Genomic DNA, 17,767 nt, shown 5'->3' on the forward strand with positions numbered 1-17,767 from the left:
AATGTGACATTGCATAACCAAATGTCTCATCAGTCAGGAATCGCTTAAACTGATTTTTCCCTTACAGTATTTCCACAGCGTCGCTCACATCATCGAGAACCACCAGAAGAGCCCTCTGGTGTTGATCGACAGCAAAAGCAACAGCAAGGATGCTGCCAGGCTGCGTTTTCCTATGAAACCAAGCACATCTGTACATCACCGCCGCACTTCTCATGCATTCTCCAGTCTGTAATGCCCACCGGCTCGGCATGTGGCGCTAAATGATCATCAGACTCAGAAGACTTTCGACATGTTTATTGAGATGCTTTGCAGTGCTCACGCAGTATTCAAATTAACGAAAAGGCTGAGACAGTGTAGCTATATTAGGATGAAGCAGGATTTCTTTTTAGACGGCAACTTGCAAGTTGCGTTTTTGTTTTAAATAAAAGCAAAAGCAATACATAGACACACGACTTGCATTTATTCTCTGATCAACAAATAAGCTCATGCAGATTGGTTGCATAACAAAATGAATCAAGGCACTTAATGGAAAATATTCTTACAGTACCACGAGCTTTACTATGTACACTTAGAAACCTCTCGTCTGAACTGAAGGTTTGCTATTTACAGTGAGTCAGACAGGGACGGTCCTGGAATGACAGAAACACACACACAAAAAAAGTTCCTGTGCTGTCAATACTGAGATCTCATGGCTGCTATAGAAAATGTTTTGCCACAGGAGGACACCGGTTAAGATTGTTGTCGGCTTAGGGTGAGGTAAAGGAAATCAAAATCCTCCTTTAATAATAGTGCAAGTAAAAAAACTAGATTATAATTTTCAAGTCAAACAAAAGTAAACTACATTGAAAAATAACACAACCAGTCTAAGTCAGATTTAGAATAAAAAAAAAACTACTCATCATTCGCTGACATAAAACATCATTTTAGGTATAAAAAAAAAAATGTAGCGCATTAAAGAAGATCTGCTCCAGCTAATTGCATGCATGAAAATATATCTGTCACAGAAAATATGAGATTTTAATGCTATTTGGAATTTACAAAACATGTACAAGAATCATTTCATCGGCCCAAAAATGAAATGTATACATTAGAGTCATAAATAAATGTTGAATAAAACAGCTTATTATTGTTTTTGTTTTTTTTTAAACAATAGTTTTTGGTATATATGACTAACATGGGTCTCAGCATCTCATTCCAAAAACATAAATATGTTAGTTGCAGCCTACCCGTACATACAACTTAGACTATGTGGCAATACACATGTACAGTGTTTTCTAAAATGTGACAGTGATTTTAAATAAAGCAACAGGGGACTAAATATTAAATGAACCCCTTCATGAAGTTTTTGAAGGAACTTCTGAAACTGGACCAGGCAAAGATAAGGGTAGGTAACATTACTCTGAGCTTGTCCAGGATGTGCAACAATATTTATTTAAGACTTTGAAAACTGATTGTCACTGCTTCAATGATTGTTTTTGCTGTATTGCCGTCATCTTCCAGACGCATTTTGTGTTCCAGTGTATGCAACATTTAAAAGTTTTCACAGTTTGGCCTTCCAGTCCATCAGGTGCCTCTTCCGGTGGACCATCCACACCTCTTGCTTTTCAAAGGACCTGCCACAAAACCAGCAACTGAATTTCTTTGCCACTTTCCTGTTAGGTGAAACTGCCCCGACCACCTCGTACTTTTTCCTGCTCAGTCTCCGCAGCTTAAGCTTCAAAACAAACCTTTCCTGGACCAAATTCTCCCCTTGCCACGGTGGTTGGGTCTGAGCGTCCATATAATGGTTTGTCTCGTGGGTCCCGTTGGTCACAGCTGAAAGCGCATTCAGAGTCCTTTGTGACAAGACGACCTTCTGCACCTCTCCTCTGTAACGGCTGACCACGTTCATGATCCTGGCCACCTCGGGGATGTCTGCATCCGGGTGATTGAGAACCACAACAGGCTGGTCCCTCACCGGACGCTTTATCAACTGAGAGGGATTCATGGCCATTAATTTCAAGGTTCTTCGCAGGCTTTTTGCAGCCGGCTGCCGGCAGGGTACAAATGCTGGCCGTGATTCACGTGGGATGGCTTTCTCCAGAGACGGATCGGCATTGCGGAGATGGTCCGGAGATACCACTATACGATGGTCACTCTGTTCAAGCCTTGTTCCTCCTGAGTTGGTAACACCTGTGAGATTAAAAAATGACACTCATTGAGAAATATGGACACTTTTTCCCCCCCATATAAAATGATCCAAAAATCATCCCAGCGTACTATACACTGACTCATTAAAATAAAATATATAACATTTTAGAAACATTTACCAGTACCTAGATGTTATAGAAAAAGGTGGACTCCCATTCCAACATTATATTTAATGTTACAAATTAAATTTATGTCATTAACTCATTCACTGCTATTGACAGCTATAGACATCAAAAATTCATTTGAACTATTTCTATTAGTTTATTTTTTTCCATTTTTGCTAACACGAGTATGAAAACCCCAAAAAATAATTTTACATTTAGAACAGACATAAAATTTGTGATTAATCGTGAGTTAACTAGCGAAGTCATGCAACTAATTACGATAACAAATTTTAATCGCCTGACGCCCCTAATTTTATAATAAGTTCTTTTTTTTTTTATAATCTTTTTTTTTATTTAGAAAAGATGATTAAAAATTAGGGGCAAGTACTATTTTTAACTCACGATTAAATCACAAATTTTATATCTGTTCTAATACAACATATTAAAAAAAAACACTAGGTTTTCATACTCTTGTTAACAAAAGTGGGAAAAAATATTAAACTAATAGAAATAGTTCAAATGAATTTTTGACGTCTATAGCCGTCAATGGCAGTGAATGAGTCAAGTATCTTCTTTCCAAAAATTGTTTGTGTGTATAAACCTGAGCAAAACTAGTCAAGCTAAAAGCAGCAACAATTGTTCATACTATCCATGACTGAACACACAGCCAGTGGTGAGGCCAACTTCAAAATAAATATATAACATAACATATGCAGTAATACAATGACATTAGTAACACAACGTCGTCCTGAAATAAGTCAAATTGCTAATTAAGGACGCTTACATTTTTTTTAATGACGCTGACATTGTATTAGACGTCACCTGTTACCAGCATTCAGCGCCGACTCCATCGTTAGTGGCTAGCTGCTAGCTGGCCTCTGGCCTCAACCGCGGTCTTCGAGTAGCCCTAGCCAGCCTGTTTTCCATGTGTCCCTCAGCCAACACAGGTGTTTCAAACAATCAGCTAATTAGCAAGTCCTGCACGAAGCCCGATAATGATCCTCAGCTGTGTTGGCTGACGGAGACATGGAAAAACAGGCTGGGTGCGTTGGGTACTCAAGGACCGGGATTGAGAACCACTGCTCTAAGCATGCAAGACGGCAAGAACCATCAGATGACTTTTCAAAGGCACAAAAAATGAGTGCACACATTGATGCTGACAGCCTGACACCGTTGTCGTTCATACTGATTAATTTTTAAAATCACCAAATGTGCCGTTGAAGCCAGCAAAATTGCTACTGTCATCACTTGATTTCAATGGTCAAAATCTATTGGGAGAGATTTATCCATAGTCTCTTGGGGGAATAAATAATAATAATAATAATAAGAAGAAGACGATTAGGCAATATTAGAAGTTAACAACAAGCTTGTTTCACTTTTATTAGAGAACAAGAAGCCCCAAATGATATCTCCAAATCAATTGTCAAAAATAACAACAGCTCTAAAACTAGAGCCAATTAAAGGAAATTTATGTCATTTTTGTACTCAGCAGCCCTGTTGAGCCGCATTTTGTAATAAAGGTGCATTTTGTAATAAACGTCCAAAATGTAATAACTTTTTCATTTCATTTTGTAATAAAGCCGCATTTTGTAATAAACTACCGCATTTTGTAATAAACTGCCCCAACGCATTTTGTAATAAATTTTGCCGCATTATGTAATAAGTTATTACATTTTGGACGTTTATTACAAAATGCACCATTATTACAAAATGCGGCTAAACAAGCCCAGAATTACTCAAATCATTAAAAGTGAAAACAAGCTTGTTGTTAACTTCTTGTTGAAAACAAGCTTGTTGTTAACTTCTAATATTGCCTAATCGTCTTCTTTTGACGATTAGGCAATATTAGAAGTTAACAACACGCTTGTTTGACTTTTATTAGAGAACAACAAGCCCCAAATGATATCTCCAAATCAATTGTCAAAAACAACAACAGCTCTAAAACTAGAGCCAATTAAAGGAAATTTATGTCATTTTTGTACTCAGCAGCCCTGTTGAGCCGCATTTTGTAATAAAGGTGCATTTTGTAATAAACGTCCAAAATGTAATAACTTTTTCATTTCATTTTGTAATAAAGCCGCATTTTGTAATAAACTACCGCATTTTGTAATAAACTGCCCCAACGCATTTTGTAATAAATTTTGCCGCATTATGTAATAAGTTATTACATTTTGGACGTTTATTACAAAATGCGGCTAAACAAGCCCAGAATTACTCAAATCATTAAAAGTGAAAACAAGCTTGTTGTTAACTTCTAATATTGCCTAATCGTCTTCTTTTGACGATTAGGCAATATTAGAAGTTAACAACAAGCTTGTTTCACTTTTATTAGAGAACAACAAGCCCCAAATGATATCTCCAAATAAATTGTCAAAAACAACAACAGCTCTAAAACTAGAGCCAATTAAAGGAAATTTATGTCATTTTTGTACTCAGCAGCCCTGTTGAGCCGCATTTTGTAATAAAGGTGCATTTTGTAATAAACGTCCAAAATGTAATAACTTTTTCATTTCATTTTGTAATAAAGCCGCATTTTGTAATAAACTACCGCATTTTGTAATAAACTGCCCCAACGCATTTTGTAATAAATTTTGCCGCATTATGTAATAAGTTATTACATTTTGGACGTTTATTACAAAATGCGGCTAAACAAGCCCAGAATTACTCAAATCATTAAAAGTGAAAACAAGCTTGTTGTTAACTTCTAATATTGCCTAATCGTCTTCTTTTGACGATTAGGCAATATTAGAAGTTAACAACAAGCTTGTTTCACTTTTATTAGAGAACAACAAGCCCCAAATGATATCTCCAAATAAATTGTCAAAAACAACAACAGCTCTAAAACTAGAGCCAATTAAAGGAAATTTATGTCATTTTTGTACTCAGCAGCCCTGTTGAGCCGCATTTTGTAATAAAGGTGCATTTTGTAATAAACGTCCAAAATGTAATAACTTTTTCATTTCATTTTGTAATAAAGCCGCATTTTGTAATAAACTACCGCATTTTGTAATAAACTGCCCCAACGCATTTTGTAATAAATTTTGCCGCATTATGTAATAAGTTATTACATTTTGGACGTTTATTACAAAATGCGGCTAAACAAGCCCAGAATTACTCAAATCATTAAAAGTGAAAACAAGCGTGTTGTTAACTTCTAATATTGCCTAATCGTCTTCTTTTGACGATTAGGCAATATTAGAAGTATAACAACAGCTCTAAAACTAGAGCCAATTAAAGGAAATTGATGTCATTTTTGTACTCAGCAGCCCAGAATTACTCAAATCATTAAAATGTCCTTGGCACTCCAAAAAAAAATGTTGGCTGAGAAAAAGGATGTTTTTTTGGGGGGATTGAGGTTTGTATTATACACGTGATTTTACGGTAAATGCAAAGTCAAAGATATAACAGAGGGTTAAACCCTTAGCCATTTTAACTCTATAGGGACTATAATTTGCAGGCTTACCCTGTGGTGTAATAGCACGTTGGGAAAGAGGGGGCGACCCGCTGCGGCTGCTTTGAGTGGCTCCATCAACAGCTGACACGCTGCAATCAAGGAAAGCGCTGGAGGAGGGACGCTGCGAGTCCTCGGGACATTCTTCCACTGCGGTCTTTGTTGAATTTGACAGGATGCTCTTGTCGAGGAGAACCGTCTCCAAGGAGTGCAGCGATTTATTTGCGTCATCAAGTTTTCTTTCAGGTGGCAAAAGCAAATCTTCAAATACAACGGGCCGGTCTTTGAGAACTTTTCCCGGCCCGGCTGGCTTTGCAGCGCAATGTGGAGGAAGTTCTGCCGCTGACGGTGCATGCGCCGATGAAACGGCTTCGTCTTGTTGATCAGTCGCCGGTACGGAGACCTGCGCCATTTTGTCGGGATTTGGTAGTTTGTACGGCTCCTCCACTGGAAGACTGTCGATTGTAAGTAAAGGGCTTTGTGACACCCATTGCCTCTCTTTGATCGGATTTTTCTTTAACACAATCTTTAAGGCTAATTCAGAGGTTACTTTTTTTTTCACCTTTTTAGATCTGGACTTTCTTTTCCGTCTTCTTCTCACCGTGTTATTTTTTGGTTTGTCCTTATAAACGTGTTTCTGCTCTTGGCTCGCAGTTGTGACCGTCGGCTCGCCTGGATTATTAATTCCATCCAAACTGAGTTGCACATCTTCGGGCCTTATATTTCCCCCATTATTTAAGTTAGTTTTTAATTCGTGGTTCTCACCATTTTCCAGGATCTGGACGCACTCTGGTGGTTCATTGTGGGTGGAAGTCAAAGCATGTTTACTCAGTTTTGTTTCATTCTCAAGGCAATGTGGGTCATCGTTCAAAATGACTTGACCTCCCTTTTGGGCAAGGTCGTAATGAGCATCCCCAGCAGGGTTTTCAGAGGTGAGACTTTCTTTTTCTGTCTTTTCCATCATCTTCAGCCTTTTGGCATAGGTAGCACCATTCTGAGCCAAAGTAATCTTGTTCTGGACCGTGAGGACGGTGAGATCCTCGGAATTCTCCGACTTGGGATGGACGTTGATGTCTTGAGGAACGTTAGACAGGACCGATTTGAGAGCCTTGGTCCATTTCTGGTCACCTTTTTCCCCCGCGACGGATTTCATTAAAAACTGCTGCGTCTTCTCTAGTGTCGTTTGGGGATCCGACAAATGGCAGTATTTATCTAGGAAGTCTCGACCAGGAAGAGAAAGGCAGTCTTGTGTCAACCAGCACATTTCCCTCACTGTGCTCCTCGTCAACCTGGGCTTAAATTGACTGTTAGATTTCCTTGCTATGGAGCGGATTTCCTTCTTTTTCGGCTTACCTTGCTGGTGATTATGGTTTGCATTCATGTGCTTCGCAAGCAGCCACTTCTGAGAGGCCTGGTAGGTACAATGAGGACAACATAAAGTTTGATTTGCTGTTATGGACCCAAACTGATTGTCCTTGTGAACTTCAATCGCATTTGCTCTTTGGAGGCCGAGATGATGTATACACAAATGCTCTAAAAACGCAGTCACGTCGCCGGTGGAGAACGTCTGACACTTTTCGCATGAGTATTTGCCGTTTTGGCAGTGACATGCCGTGAGATGCGCGCTCAGTTCGGACCACGTGCGTTTCACGTCGTCGTTGCAAACGCTGCAGCTAGAAAACGTGTCCTTGTGGCTTAGTAGATGAACCTTAAGGTAGGAGAAGTCGCGTGCGTCGAAAGGACATATATGACAAGAAAATACGGGTGAGCTCCCTCGGTGCTTTTCCTCAAAATGTCTCATCAAGTCTTTGGGAACATATTCCAGATTGTCCGTGCATTGGCTGCATGTAAACCTGAGTGAATCTATAGGCCGACTACGGTTTGTCCAGCGTTCGCTCTGTTGCGCCTCCGAGTGGGGCTTCTTCGACGAAGGCCACTCCGCGCTTCGCTTGCGTTTCTCTGGTATCTTCTTTGGTCCATTTTTAGCTTCGCGTTGCATAGTTGGAAGCTGAGCTGCACGTTTCCTTCGGTGGAGTCGTTTGTGCCAAACTCGATTCTTCTTGCGTACGCACTGTTTTTTTTAATCGTAGCAGGGGTAACTTTGCAAATATCCACCAAATCCATCGGCTTTCAGGTGTCTGAAAGTGAGCACAAGAAATCCACAGTCAAAGCACAACCACTTAAATTAAGATAGCTAAAAAGAAACGCATAACAATATTGCATTTTGAATTACAGGGTGTCCATAAAGTCTCTTTACCATTTAAAAAAAAATTATTAAAAATGCAATTGATTAGATATTTTATTCAGATTTGTTCTATTGTATTCAGTGTTTATTAAAGTTGTTTTTTTTATCACACTGCATTTGTGTGTTTCAGGGATCCTGTTTGTCAAAGAGGTGATGTTGAATGAACCCCTACAAAATGGCTACCCCTCTAGAGAAGGCGCAATGTGTCACATGGTTTATTGAAACAAAATCGAAAAGGCAGACTCAGCGAAACTACAGAACTAAGTATGGAAGAAATCCACCATCACGTCCGTCAATTCGTGAAATTTATGGAGACAGGGACAGTGTTAGATAAAGGAAGGAGTGGGCGACCTTTGACAAACAGGATCCCTGAAACACACAAATGCAGTGTGATAAAAAAAAACTTTAATAAACGCTGAATACAATAGAACAAATATAAATAAAATATCTAATCAATTGCATTTTTAATAATTTTTTGAAATGGTAAAGAGACTTTATGGACACCCTGTACAGTACTGCATTATTCCAAATACTGCAAGACAGTAAAATTGAGTCCAAAAAAAATTGAGCCTTGATTTGTTCATATTTCTTATGTACTGTAAATGCTTTTTCTTGCATTGCACATTCTTTTAGTAATTTTACTACAAGCTCCTACTACTTTGTATTTCTTTATTTTGCTTTTAAATGTGTTTGGTTCTTCTCTTTGCAAATGTTTTAAATGTTGTATTTTTAATTATGTAAATCACATTGAATTAATTACCTTGTGTATGCGACCCTAGTGACGATGGAGTATGAAATGTGCTACATAAATAAAGCTACCTTTCATCTCTTCATACCTTTCTGGATTTGGAAAGCAAATGTGTTTAATACAAATGTATATTTAGCTAGTTTTGAATTTAAATGAAGATCTTATGACGCCCAAATAAAATGTGTTTATGTTTCATCTGCTCGTCGCCGGTAGTAGGGCTGCCGACCTTTGACTTTTTTTTGTGTGTAACACAAACAGTGTACTCATGACCAGTATTGATTTATAATGCTTCATCAAAATGGTCAATTGTAAAGCGCTGTATACAAATGCCAAATTTGACCGCACCTCCAACCCGAGCTGTTAAAAATCAATGTGTGTATCCTGCCTAAGATACAATTTTGAATATTTTGTAATGTTTTACTCATTTTTAACTTACTCATATTTAAAATAAAGATAGCTCCTTCTTGTCTTATTTATTGTAAATTAGTATTTTCAATCATCATTCAGCCTTAGTATGTACCCCCAATTTGATTTATCTTCCTGCACCCCAACCTTAAGTCTCATAATTACTTGCTCCCCTTCCTCCTTCTACAGTGTATTCTGACGATTGTCATGTGTAATGGTGTCACACTGTCCTCATCTTTCGGTCAGTTCAAGTCAGTGAAAATGTCGCGTATTCCAAAACAAATATACGGACGCCCCGTTTTTTTTGATTTGTGTATTGTGCTATATTCAGTTTTAAAATAAACATTGAAAAATCAAACTGTTTTGAGACTTTTCCTTACTTGTTCCAGATAAGAAACGATAAAATCAAACTGTATTTTAATTTTGGAGTTTCCATTTAAAAAAGAAAATCAGATTACCAATTGTTTTTCCTATTTTTAATTCCGGTTTCCAAATGTAACCGTCTGGAAACGGTGTGAATGTGAGTAAGAATGGTTTGTCTCTCTATATGCCTTGTGATTGAACAGCAGCCACGCCTGGGTATTTATTTGGTCTCAACGGGTTCCAGCTCCCTGTGACCCTGATCATGTAAGCGGGTCGGTAGATGGACTATCCTCAGTAATGGCTGTGTACAAGTTAAATTACCAGCTATACGTGCTTTTAGTAGAATTTTGCAAGACAAAATCGTACCAGTGGACTTTTAGGTATTAATGCAAAGCATTCACACAATATGCACACACAGTTGGCAGTTCTGTAGATGCACTAATATTTCTGCTGCATGTCCACCTGTTGCTGGCTAGAGTTCAACTTGTTCTGCGTGGAAATTCTATCATTTCCTTTAGGCGGAACAACACGGAACTCCTCTCAAAAACCAGGTGTTGGGCCACTCTCGCTATATAATCCATCTTTGCATGATCACCATATACAGTAGATACGCTTAGGAGAAGAAACATTCAAATGTCCGTCGGAGTTTGCAAATGCACCAATATATTAAGTGAACGAAGTCTCCAAAGTAATCATATCATTGCAGCGTCGTCGGTGAGTGGGGCGGCCATTGTACTATAACTTAACCACAACAAAGTGACGAGACTGCAAGCGACAGACGCTTAGGGAATTGGGAAGTGACGATTTGAAAGCAACCGAGTGAAAGACTTGTCACTGCTTCAACTTCCCAGGAAAACGTTATGTGTGCGTTTATTATCGAGCAAAACGGCGAAGATGTGTCGAAAAGTAACGTTTTGGTTCTTTAAAATAACGTGACGCACCAAGCTCTTGCATAGACGAAATAACTTGGTATAAAACGCGTAGCGACAAAAGTTACGATAATTCCACATTTTAGCGTGGTGTCACACGAACGTTGCAATCGTAGCTACCAGGTTGCACAAATCCCAATCAAAGCAGTTGTTGATACAATTGTCTCGGTTTTTACCTTTTCTTTTGTCGAGAGCTTGACAGCTCAGCGAGTGGCAGCCATGATGGTTTCATCATCCGGGGATTACAGCCTTTGAGCCCCTTTAGCCTTTAGCCTTTTAGCCTGATGGAACCAAGCAGCAGCCCGTCCTGTCTCAGGCTTCCTGCTGCCTCAGACTGCCGACACCCCGGCCGGGGACTCATGTGGGTGGATAAAGTGGGAAATTGCTCTTTTAATCGGCGATGATCCTATCGCCGCTACCACCTCTTCCATAAAAAATGTCATAAACTTATGACTTACAAAATGATATGAATGTCTGGAAAAATGTCGTTGTCGCAGTTGTATTTCTATGTTATGTGTTTATTTGTGTTTAATTTGAAACAAAACACGACTTAGTTGGAGGTAATATATCTATATATTATAATAAATAAATAAATACTGCAGACCTCCGCCAAGCACAAAGAACTGTGTCCTGTGGGTGGCAGTAATGTACTGTACTAGTTTTCACAATTGTTATAATTACAGAATGACTAAAAGAAAAAACAATAATAAAAGAAAAAAAAAATCAAAAATCATGTTAATATTTGGCTAATTTACCTCCAACATTTTAGTTTCATATTCAGGCACTTTTTCTATAAAAAATTAAAATTGTGAATGCAACACTTGTTTTTGCTCTCATTTTTCATGAGCTGGACTCAGAAGATCACAAACTTTTTCTACAAACGCAAAAGGCCATTTCCCACAATATTGTTCACAAATCTGTCTAAATCTGTGTTAGTGAGCATTTATCCTTTATCAAAATTAATCCATCCCTACTTCACAGATGTGACATATCAAAAACGGGAGTCCATCAGTGACGGACTCACAGACCTTCCGCTGGTATTGACGGACTGGCAACAACACCGTGTTACTTCCTGCCTCTGCTCGTTAGCACATTCACCTCACAGTTCAGAGGTTATGTGGTTCAAATACAGGCTCTGGACTTCCTGTGTGGAGTTTGCATGAAGATCTAAATTGTCCATTGGTGTGAATGTGAATGGTTGCAGCTCGGCGTGTACCCTGCCTCTTGCCCCCTCCCAAAAAAAGTTAAAAAAAAAATTCCACAGGCAATTGCGCACACACACACACACACACACACACACACACACACGCACACACACACACACACACACACACACACACACACACACACACACACACACACACACACACTTATTTTATTTATTGTGCCTGTATACAATATACAGTTGCAAGAAAAGGGATGTTATGGACCAATTGATTTAGCTAGATTTCTGCATAAAATGATCATAAAATGGGATCTGATTTTAATTTAAGTCACACAATAGACACAACTGCTTGAACTGATATACACCCCAAAAAAACAAATTTATTTTATTTTATTTTTATTTTATTTTTGACAAACCATGGCATCTTTCACAGTACAGGGCAGAAAACACAGTGAATCCCTTGGCTAACAATTTCTCTTTAAGATTTGATCTAAGGACAGAGATAGCAGGGATTGCGCTACATCATGACTAGAGGATGCTATATACAGTATCCCCATTACAGTAGAACCCCAGTTAAGACCCTTCAGCATTTTATTTGATATTCTAAAATATATCTCGAAGTCTTTTTTTCAGCCCCTGCTTAGGAACAAGTCCAGAGTCATTCTTGTCCCAAGGCAAGCCAGGCAGCATTGTGCTGCATTCAACGATACATTGGAAATGCGTAAAAATGAGAATATCTGGTTAAACCGAGGTCAATATTTACTTACATGAAAATCCCCTTTAGCGATCAACCCATCAGGTTGGAATTTCTTATATATGAAGCAGTATACCGTAATTTCTCATCAGCTACGAACAAATGCACTAAGGTGTTTTTGGTATTTCCGGTGGCTATGAAAGCCGCAGCAGGGTTTGCTGGGCAGGTGTTAAGGGACAACACTTCACTGACACTGACTACCGGTGCGGTGTGAAAGTGTTCTGCGAGTATACATTGGAATTTATTTTGGCGAAACGGGCCGGTGTATTCCAATCCCTTCATGTGCTCACTGGGTGAGTGTTCGCTTTTCCAAACACTATTTAGTGCTTTCAAACACATTAATGAACAACATACAGTTCCTTCCAGCGCGAATACTGCCTGCTTGTGTCTCACAAAAATCAGCTGTCGATCTACGAGTGTATACTTTAACTTTATGGACTTTAACGGTGTACCTGCTAGAATGTAATTACACGTTTTCCCCCCCAGATGTTTCAAAAGCCCCTGTCTTAAATGGAGCTAGAGGACCAGTGGTGGAAAGGACAGCTGGCTAAAGATATTTACCAGACTCTGCGAAGCAGTGTGAGTGTCCAGGCTTGGATTAGTAGCGAATGGCACTTTATTCAACTACAATCTAATTGTCCCCAGCCCCGTTTGTTTTAAACATTACTGCGGCGTTGTCAATACTGTCGGATGGTTTTATTTATTTGTTGGTGACTTGCTTTTATCAGGTCTTGAGAAAAAAAAAAAATCTAAATTTGATTTGATGTCGAGTATTGTTTAAAGGATGTTCCCTGTAACGTGACGTCACAGAGTTTAGTTAAATGTTCTGTCAGTTTTTTTTTATTGACCTCTCACAGTCTACTGCAGTGGTGTCAAACATATGGCCTTCGGGCCAGAACCGGCCCTTCAGGGGATCCAAATTGGCCCGTGAGAACAACACAAACAGCAGTTTTCAGTAAAATTATTGTTGTTACAATTTTTGTCTACTAGACGGCGCACTGACAACCACGTAAATGACATTCTGAAATTTGGCAGTTACTCAGGATTTGATGCAAAAATTTTGTTTTCAATTTCAGATTAAGCTACAGTAAGATAATAAATCACAATAGTTTTAGAATGTACACATAATTATATACATCTGTCATTATTTATAGGTTATTAGGCAACGGACATACTGGTCCAGCCCACTATAGATCACGTTTGGGTGAAAGTGGCCCATGAATTAAAATGAGTTTGACACCCCTGATCGACTGTATTCAAATTGAACATAACATATGTTCTAGCATCATCTAGTGGTGAACTAATAATTCTTCATTTTAAAACCCTAACCCACTATTGATTTCAATAATCTGAAAATATTTTCTATCACATCATGTCTGGTAATCTCTAATAGGGTCCGCTGCGCCTTACAGGACTCCCTCTGCTTTGCATTTGCTATAGCTTTTCTACCTTCTGCAATAGATGCTCTTGTTAGCTGTTCCGACTAACTCCTGCTCGCCGGACTGTTGGCTCGCTGACGCTCACTGGGCTCCTCACTCGCTCACGCCAAATAATAATTGATAATACAGTGTTCCCTCGTTTATCGCTGGGGTTATGTGGCCCCAAAAAATACCGACAATAAGTGAAATCTGCGAAGTAGTCAGCTTTAATTTTTAAAAACTTTTTTTATAAATATTTTAAGGCTGTAAAACCTTTCACCACACACTTTGTACACTTGTCTCACAGATGCATTTACATTTTCTCACATTTCTCTCGTGTTTAAACTGTGAAAGTTCAAACCTTCATAAAAAAACTACTTTAAAAAAAAAAATGCATGCAGAATTGCACTAAAAAAATCAGTGAAACAGCAACGCCACGAAAAGTGAACCGTGTTATAGCAACGGAACACTACAATTGGTGGTCAGCTTTGCGAAGCATAGTCTTTATGAGTCACTGTCGTGATTTGATTTTCAGATGAGGTTGTAATTTGTTTGCTTAGGTATTGTCTTAACACTAAATCGTTTACAACCTTTTAGCTGTTGAGATAGTCACTGTTCGTATAATGATTCACAATCAGTAAATGAGTGCTTGTCAATCCCACCCCAATAAACATTATACTGTCTTTAGTTCTATACATTTTAAAACCCTGATTGTGACAAAAACATGTGACCCAAAATGTTCATGATCGGAAGATCAAGCCTAGTGATTTTTGTGCGTTCACAAGGTATGCTGACTACGCATACAAAATGAGGCCGAACTACAGAACCATTCTTAAATGCTAAATATTGTCATTCAGGAGGTCAAGCTGCCGTCTTACAAAGGCCAGTCCCCTCAACTCAACTTGAGGCGATACTTTGCCGACCTCATAGCCATCATCAGCAACCACTTCCAGCTGTGTCCCGCAGCTAGACACCTCGCTGTCTATCTGTTGGACCGCTTCATGGACCGCTACGATGTGACGGTGCAGCAGCTTCACATGGTCTCCCTCTCATGTCTTCTTTTGGCCAGTAAGTGTGTTCAATGTATGGGAATGGGGCTTTCTGCACTTTTGTGTGTAGTAATGCACTGTTTTCCATATTGCAGGTAAATTTGAGGAAAGGGAGGACAAAGTTCCAAAATTGGAGACTCTGAACAGTCTGAGGTGCATGAGCTCCATGAACCTAGTTTTGACCAAGCAGGCTCTACTACATATGGAGCTTTTCCTGCTAGAATCCTTCCAGTGGAACCTGTACCTCCCCACAGCAGCTCATTTCATAGAATACTACCTTTCTATCGCAGTTCATGAGAAAGATCTACATGATGGCTGGCCTATGACCTGTCTAGAAAAAACCAAACTCTACATGGCCAAGTATGCCGATTACTTCCTGGAAGTCTCCCTGCAAGGTAATAAACAGTCTCGTTAGTAACAGTCTCTGGTACGTTCAGGTCTTGGATACTACCTTATTAGATCAAATATTAGAGGCATATCATACTTTAACAAATTTATTATTCTATCTTCTTGCTTTTCCGTCAAACCATACGCCCATCGCTCTCAGTAGTTTTTTCTGTAAGTTGGATGTTTTATCTACACACGTGTAGGAGGAATGGTAGCGCAACTTTGAAAAACATTGCTAAACTAACACCTAATTGAAAATGTCAGCCAGTTAATAGAGCTGTCGTATCGGATGCTATGATTGTGCAGATGTACCCAATAAAGCGTTCAGTTATTGTATTCCTGGGTCACAGTTTTTGCATTTTGTTATTTGGAATTTATACATTATGTAAAATAGAGTTGCTACGACGATAACAATGAAATCAGTGGCTCAAAGAGACTATTAGCTCAGTCCTTGACATGTTCCTGCTTGTGGAATATCCCCCATTTTTTAAAAGTATTTATTCGTATCATTATAGGGATATCACCATGCAAATTGATACATTTTAATTATTTATAATATTTTATTTAAATTGTCTTAAAGAGATGAAGGCAGCCATGGGCATGATTACATTTCTCACTGAATCATATTTGTTTTACAATTAAGTAGTGTCTCCTTCAAAATTGTACAGCATTGGCATCACAGTTGATTATATATACATAATGCTATCTGTCTCCTCTGTTTTTGTTGCATTTGTTCTTTTCCTAGATCATGTGTTTTTATGTTTTGCACCCTCTCTGGTGGCTGCTGCATGCGTGGCTGCATCACGCCTCATCCTGCACGTATCCCCAACATGGCCACCCCGACTGCAGCAGCTTACAGGCTATACATGGGAAAACCTAGTCCCATGTGCTGAGAAACTCCTCATGTGTGTATCTCACAATGAATGATAAAAAAAAAAAAAATCACATCAAACCTTGTGGAAAAATTACTGTTGTAAGGAACAAAAAAAGAAGTGCATTTTAATTCAAGGTGGCACCGATGCACTAAATATTTTGTCTGCTGAACTTTTTAAGGTTTCATTAACTTTTTTTTTTTGTCTAGTGCACATGACAGTGATGTCAAAGAGGCCAGCAAGCAGAAGTGCCAGCAGCCGGGCCAACAGCCACAGCAGCAAGGTCAGACATTGTACCACGGTTCGAGCCAGGTAGCCACTGTGGCCCAGTATCTGCACCGGCCAGGCATGCAGTATGCCCAGCAAGCTACACAGCCAACTCTAGCCCCAAACCACAGGCCTGCCCCATACCAGACCCGCACCGCCAACATGCAAGTCTCAAATGGCCCCCCGCAGTCCATCACAACCTCATTGAAGCCAAAGTCGAACCTTACTAATAGGCCTTACCAAGTCGGCATGCACTACAGTTGTGCTCCATGCTTTAAAAGGTGACGGACTTTTGGAGTTTAATGGTTGAGAAGAAATTAAACTACTACTCAAAGGTATTCCTGGAATAAATAAGCATGTTTTTTTTTTTTATTTGAAGGAACTTGACGAGATGGTTGCAGCATTTCGGACCCTAAGGTTTAAGCTATGTGCAATAAGCAAGCTCTGTAGTAAATTTCCTGTGGAGAGCCAGCATTAGAATTTTTGTTCAATTAGTAACTTGTATGAGTGCTGCCTTATAAGTATTGAACTGAAAGTTCCTTATAGCCGCGTTGTTAATGACTGCTAAAATGAAGCAGTAACAGCACAGGATTAATGTCCATTAGTGGGCATTGAATATTTTGTGAGTGCAGTTGGTCTTCTTCTGTACCTGTGTAGATTTTTTTTGTTTACATTCTTGTGAACTGTGTAAAGAATCAGTTCATATGCGGAGAAATTGTTGCTCTTCTGCAGACGGATATTTTCAGTCAGTGCTGTGCATTAATGCTTATTTTAAATAAAACGCAAATCTCTGTTGAACGCAATTTGTTGCCTAAATTGGTGTGTTTGGCTTTGTTTGTGTTCATCCAAATTTCTATTGCAAGCATTTGCACAAATTACACCCCTACTGGTTCTTACGCCCATTTGTACTGGGGAAAAAAAGTGCCCTCTCTGCTGGACCCCAATTTTTGCTTCATTCTTTCATTCTCTAAACCACTTATCTTCACTAGAGTCAATAAAATAAATAAATACTACCCTCTCTGTCATCAAGTCCCTGCCAAAGTGTTTTAATATTTGGCACCTCAAGGCATGACTCCAGGATTTATTTTTTTTGTCTCCCGTAGCTAAAGGGGATCTTAACCGATATAGGGGTGGCTGAGAAAATAATTCATAAATATATTTGACAACATCAATAGAATTTTTTTGGGCACTTAACTGGGGATACACAGACTTCTTACGAGGTTACAGCACCCTCTAAGCCCAGTGTAGCGCCATCCCAAGGCCCCTAAGCAGTAGCCTTGCTGGCAGGCTGAACCCACTGCAATGCAGGTCTCTGATAATAGTATTTGTGCAATTCTTGACACTTTGGTGCAAAATTAACCACAATATTTACCATAACAGCATCACTAAATGGCTACTGACCTGACTTTTCTAAACACCA

The 17,767-nt window shown here is 39.1% G+C and overlaps 3 protein-coding genes across 10 annotated transcripts in view; 2 read left to right on the plus strand and 1 right to left on the minus strand.

The window, feature by feature from the left end:
* Positions 1 to 494, plus strand: part of blnk (B cell linker) — a 36,111-nt gene extending 35,617 nt beyond the window's left edge. For all 7 annotated transcript variants that reach the window (XM_077581546.1, XM_077581550.1, XM_077581548.1 and 4 more), the window contains one exon: positions 68 to 494. In XM_077581546.1, coding sequence (XP_077437672.1) covers positions 68 to 232 — 165 coding nt within the window. In that variant the 3' untranslated portion in view covers positions 233 to 494. The remainder of the gene's footprint in view (positions 1 to 67) is intronic.
* znf518a (zinc finger protein 518A) lies at positions 280 to 10,771 on the minus strand. Its single transcript, XM_077581542.1, has 3 exons — positions 10,612 to 10,771; positions 5,758 to 7,883; positions 280 to 2,172 (listed from the first exon to the last, which is right to left on the minus strand). Exons 2-3 carry the CDS (start codon positions 7,742 to 7,744, stop codon positions 1,541 to 1,543), a joined length of 2,619 nt encoding a protein of 872 aa, XP_077437668.1. The 5' UTR covers positions 7,745 to 7,883; positions 10,612 to 10,771; the 3' UTR covers positions 280 to 1,540.
* A 1,731-nt stretch (positions 10,772 to 12,502) lies between these two features.
* Positions 12,503 to 17,150, plus strand: ccnj (cyclin J). Of its 2 annotated transcripts, XM_077582016.1 has the most exons (6): positions 12,503 to 12,647; positions 12,841 to 12,933; positions 14,630 to 14,840; positions 14,917 to 15,216; positions 15,954 to 16,113; positions 16,290 to 17,150. In XM_077582016.1, exons 2-6 carry the CDS (start codon positions 12,865 to 12,867, stop codon positions 16,630 to 16,632), a joined length of 1,083 nt encoding a protein of 360 aa, XP_077438142.1. In that variant the 5' UTR covers positions 12,503 to 12,647; positions 12,841 to 12,864; the 3' UTR covers positions 16,633 to 17,150. The 2 variants fall into 2 exon arrangements, with proteins under 2 accessions (XP_077438142.1, XP_077438143.1); XM_077582017.1 differs by lacking the exon at positions 12,841 to 12,933.
* Positions 17,151 to 17,767: the final 617 nt, after the last annotated feature.

Source organism: Vanacampus margaritifer, chromosome 12 (genome assembly GCF_051991255.1).
Source record: "Vanacampus margaritifer isolate UIUO_Vmar chromosome 12, RoL_Vmar_1.0, whole genome shotgun sequence".
NCBI classification, from domain to species: domain Eukaryota; kingdom Metazoa; phylum Chordata; class Actinopteri; order Syngnathiformes; family Syngnathidae; genus Vanacampus; species Vanacampus margaritifer.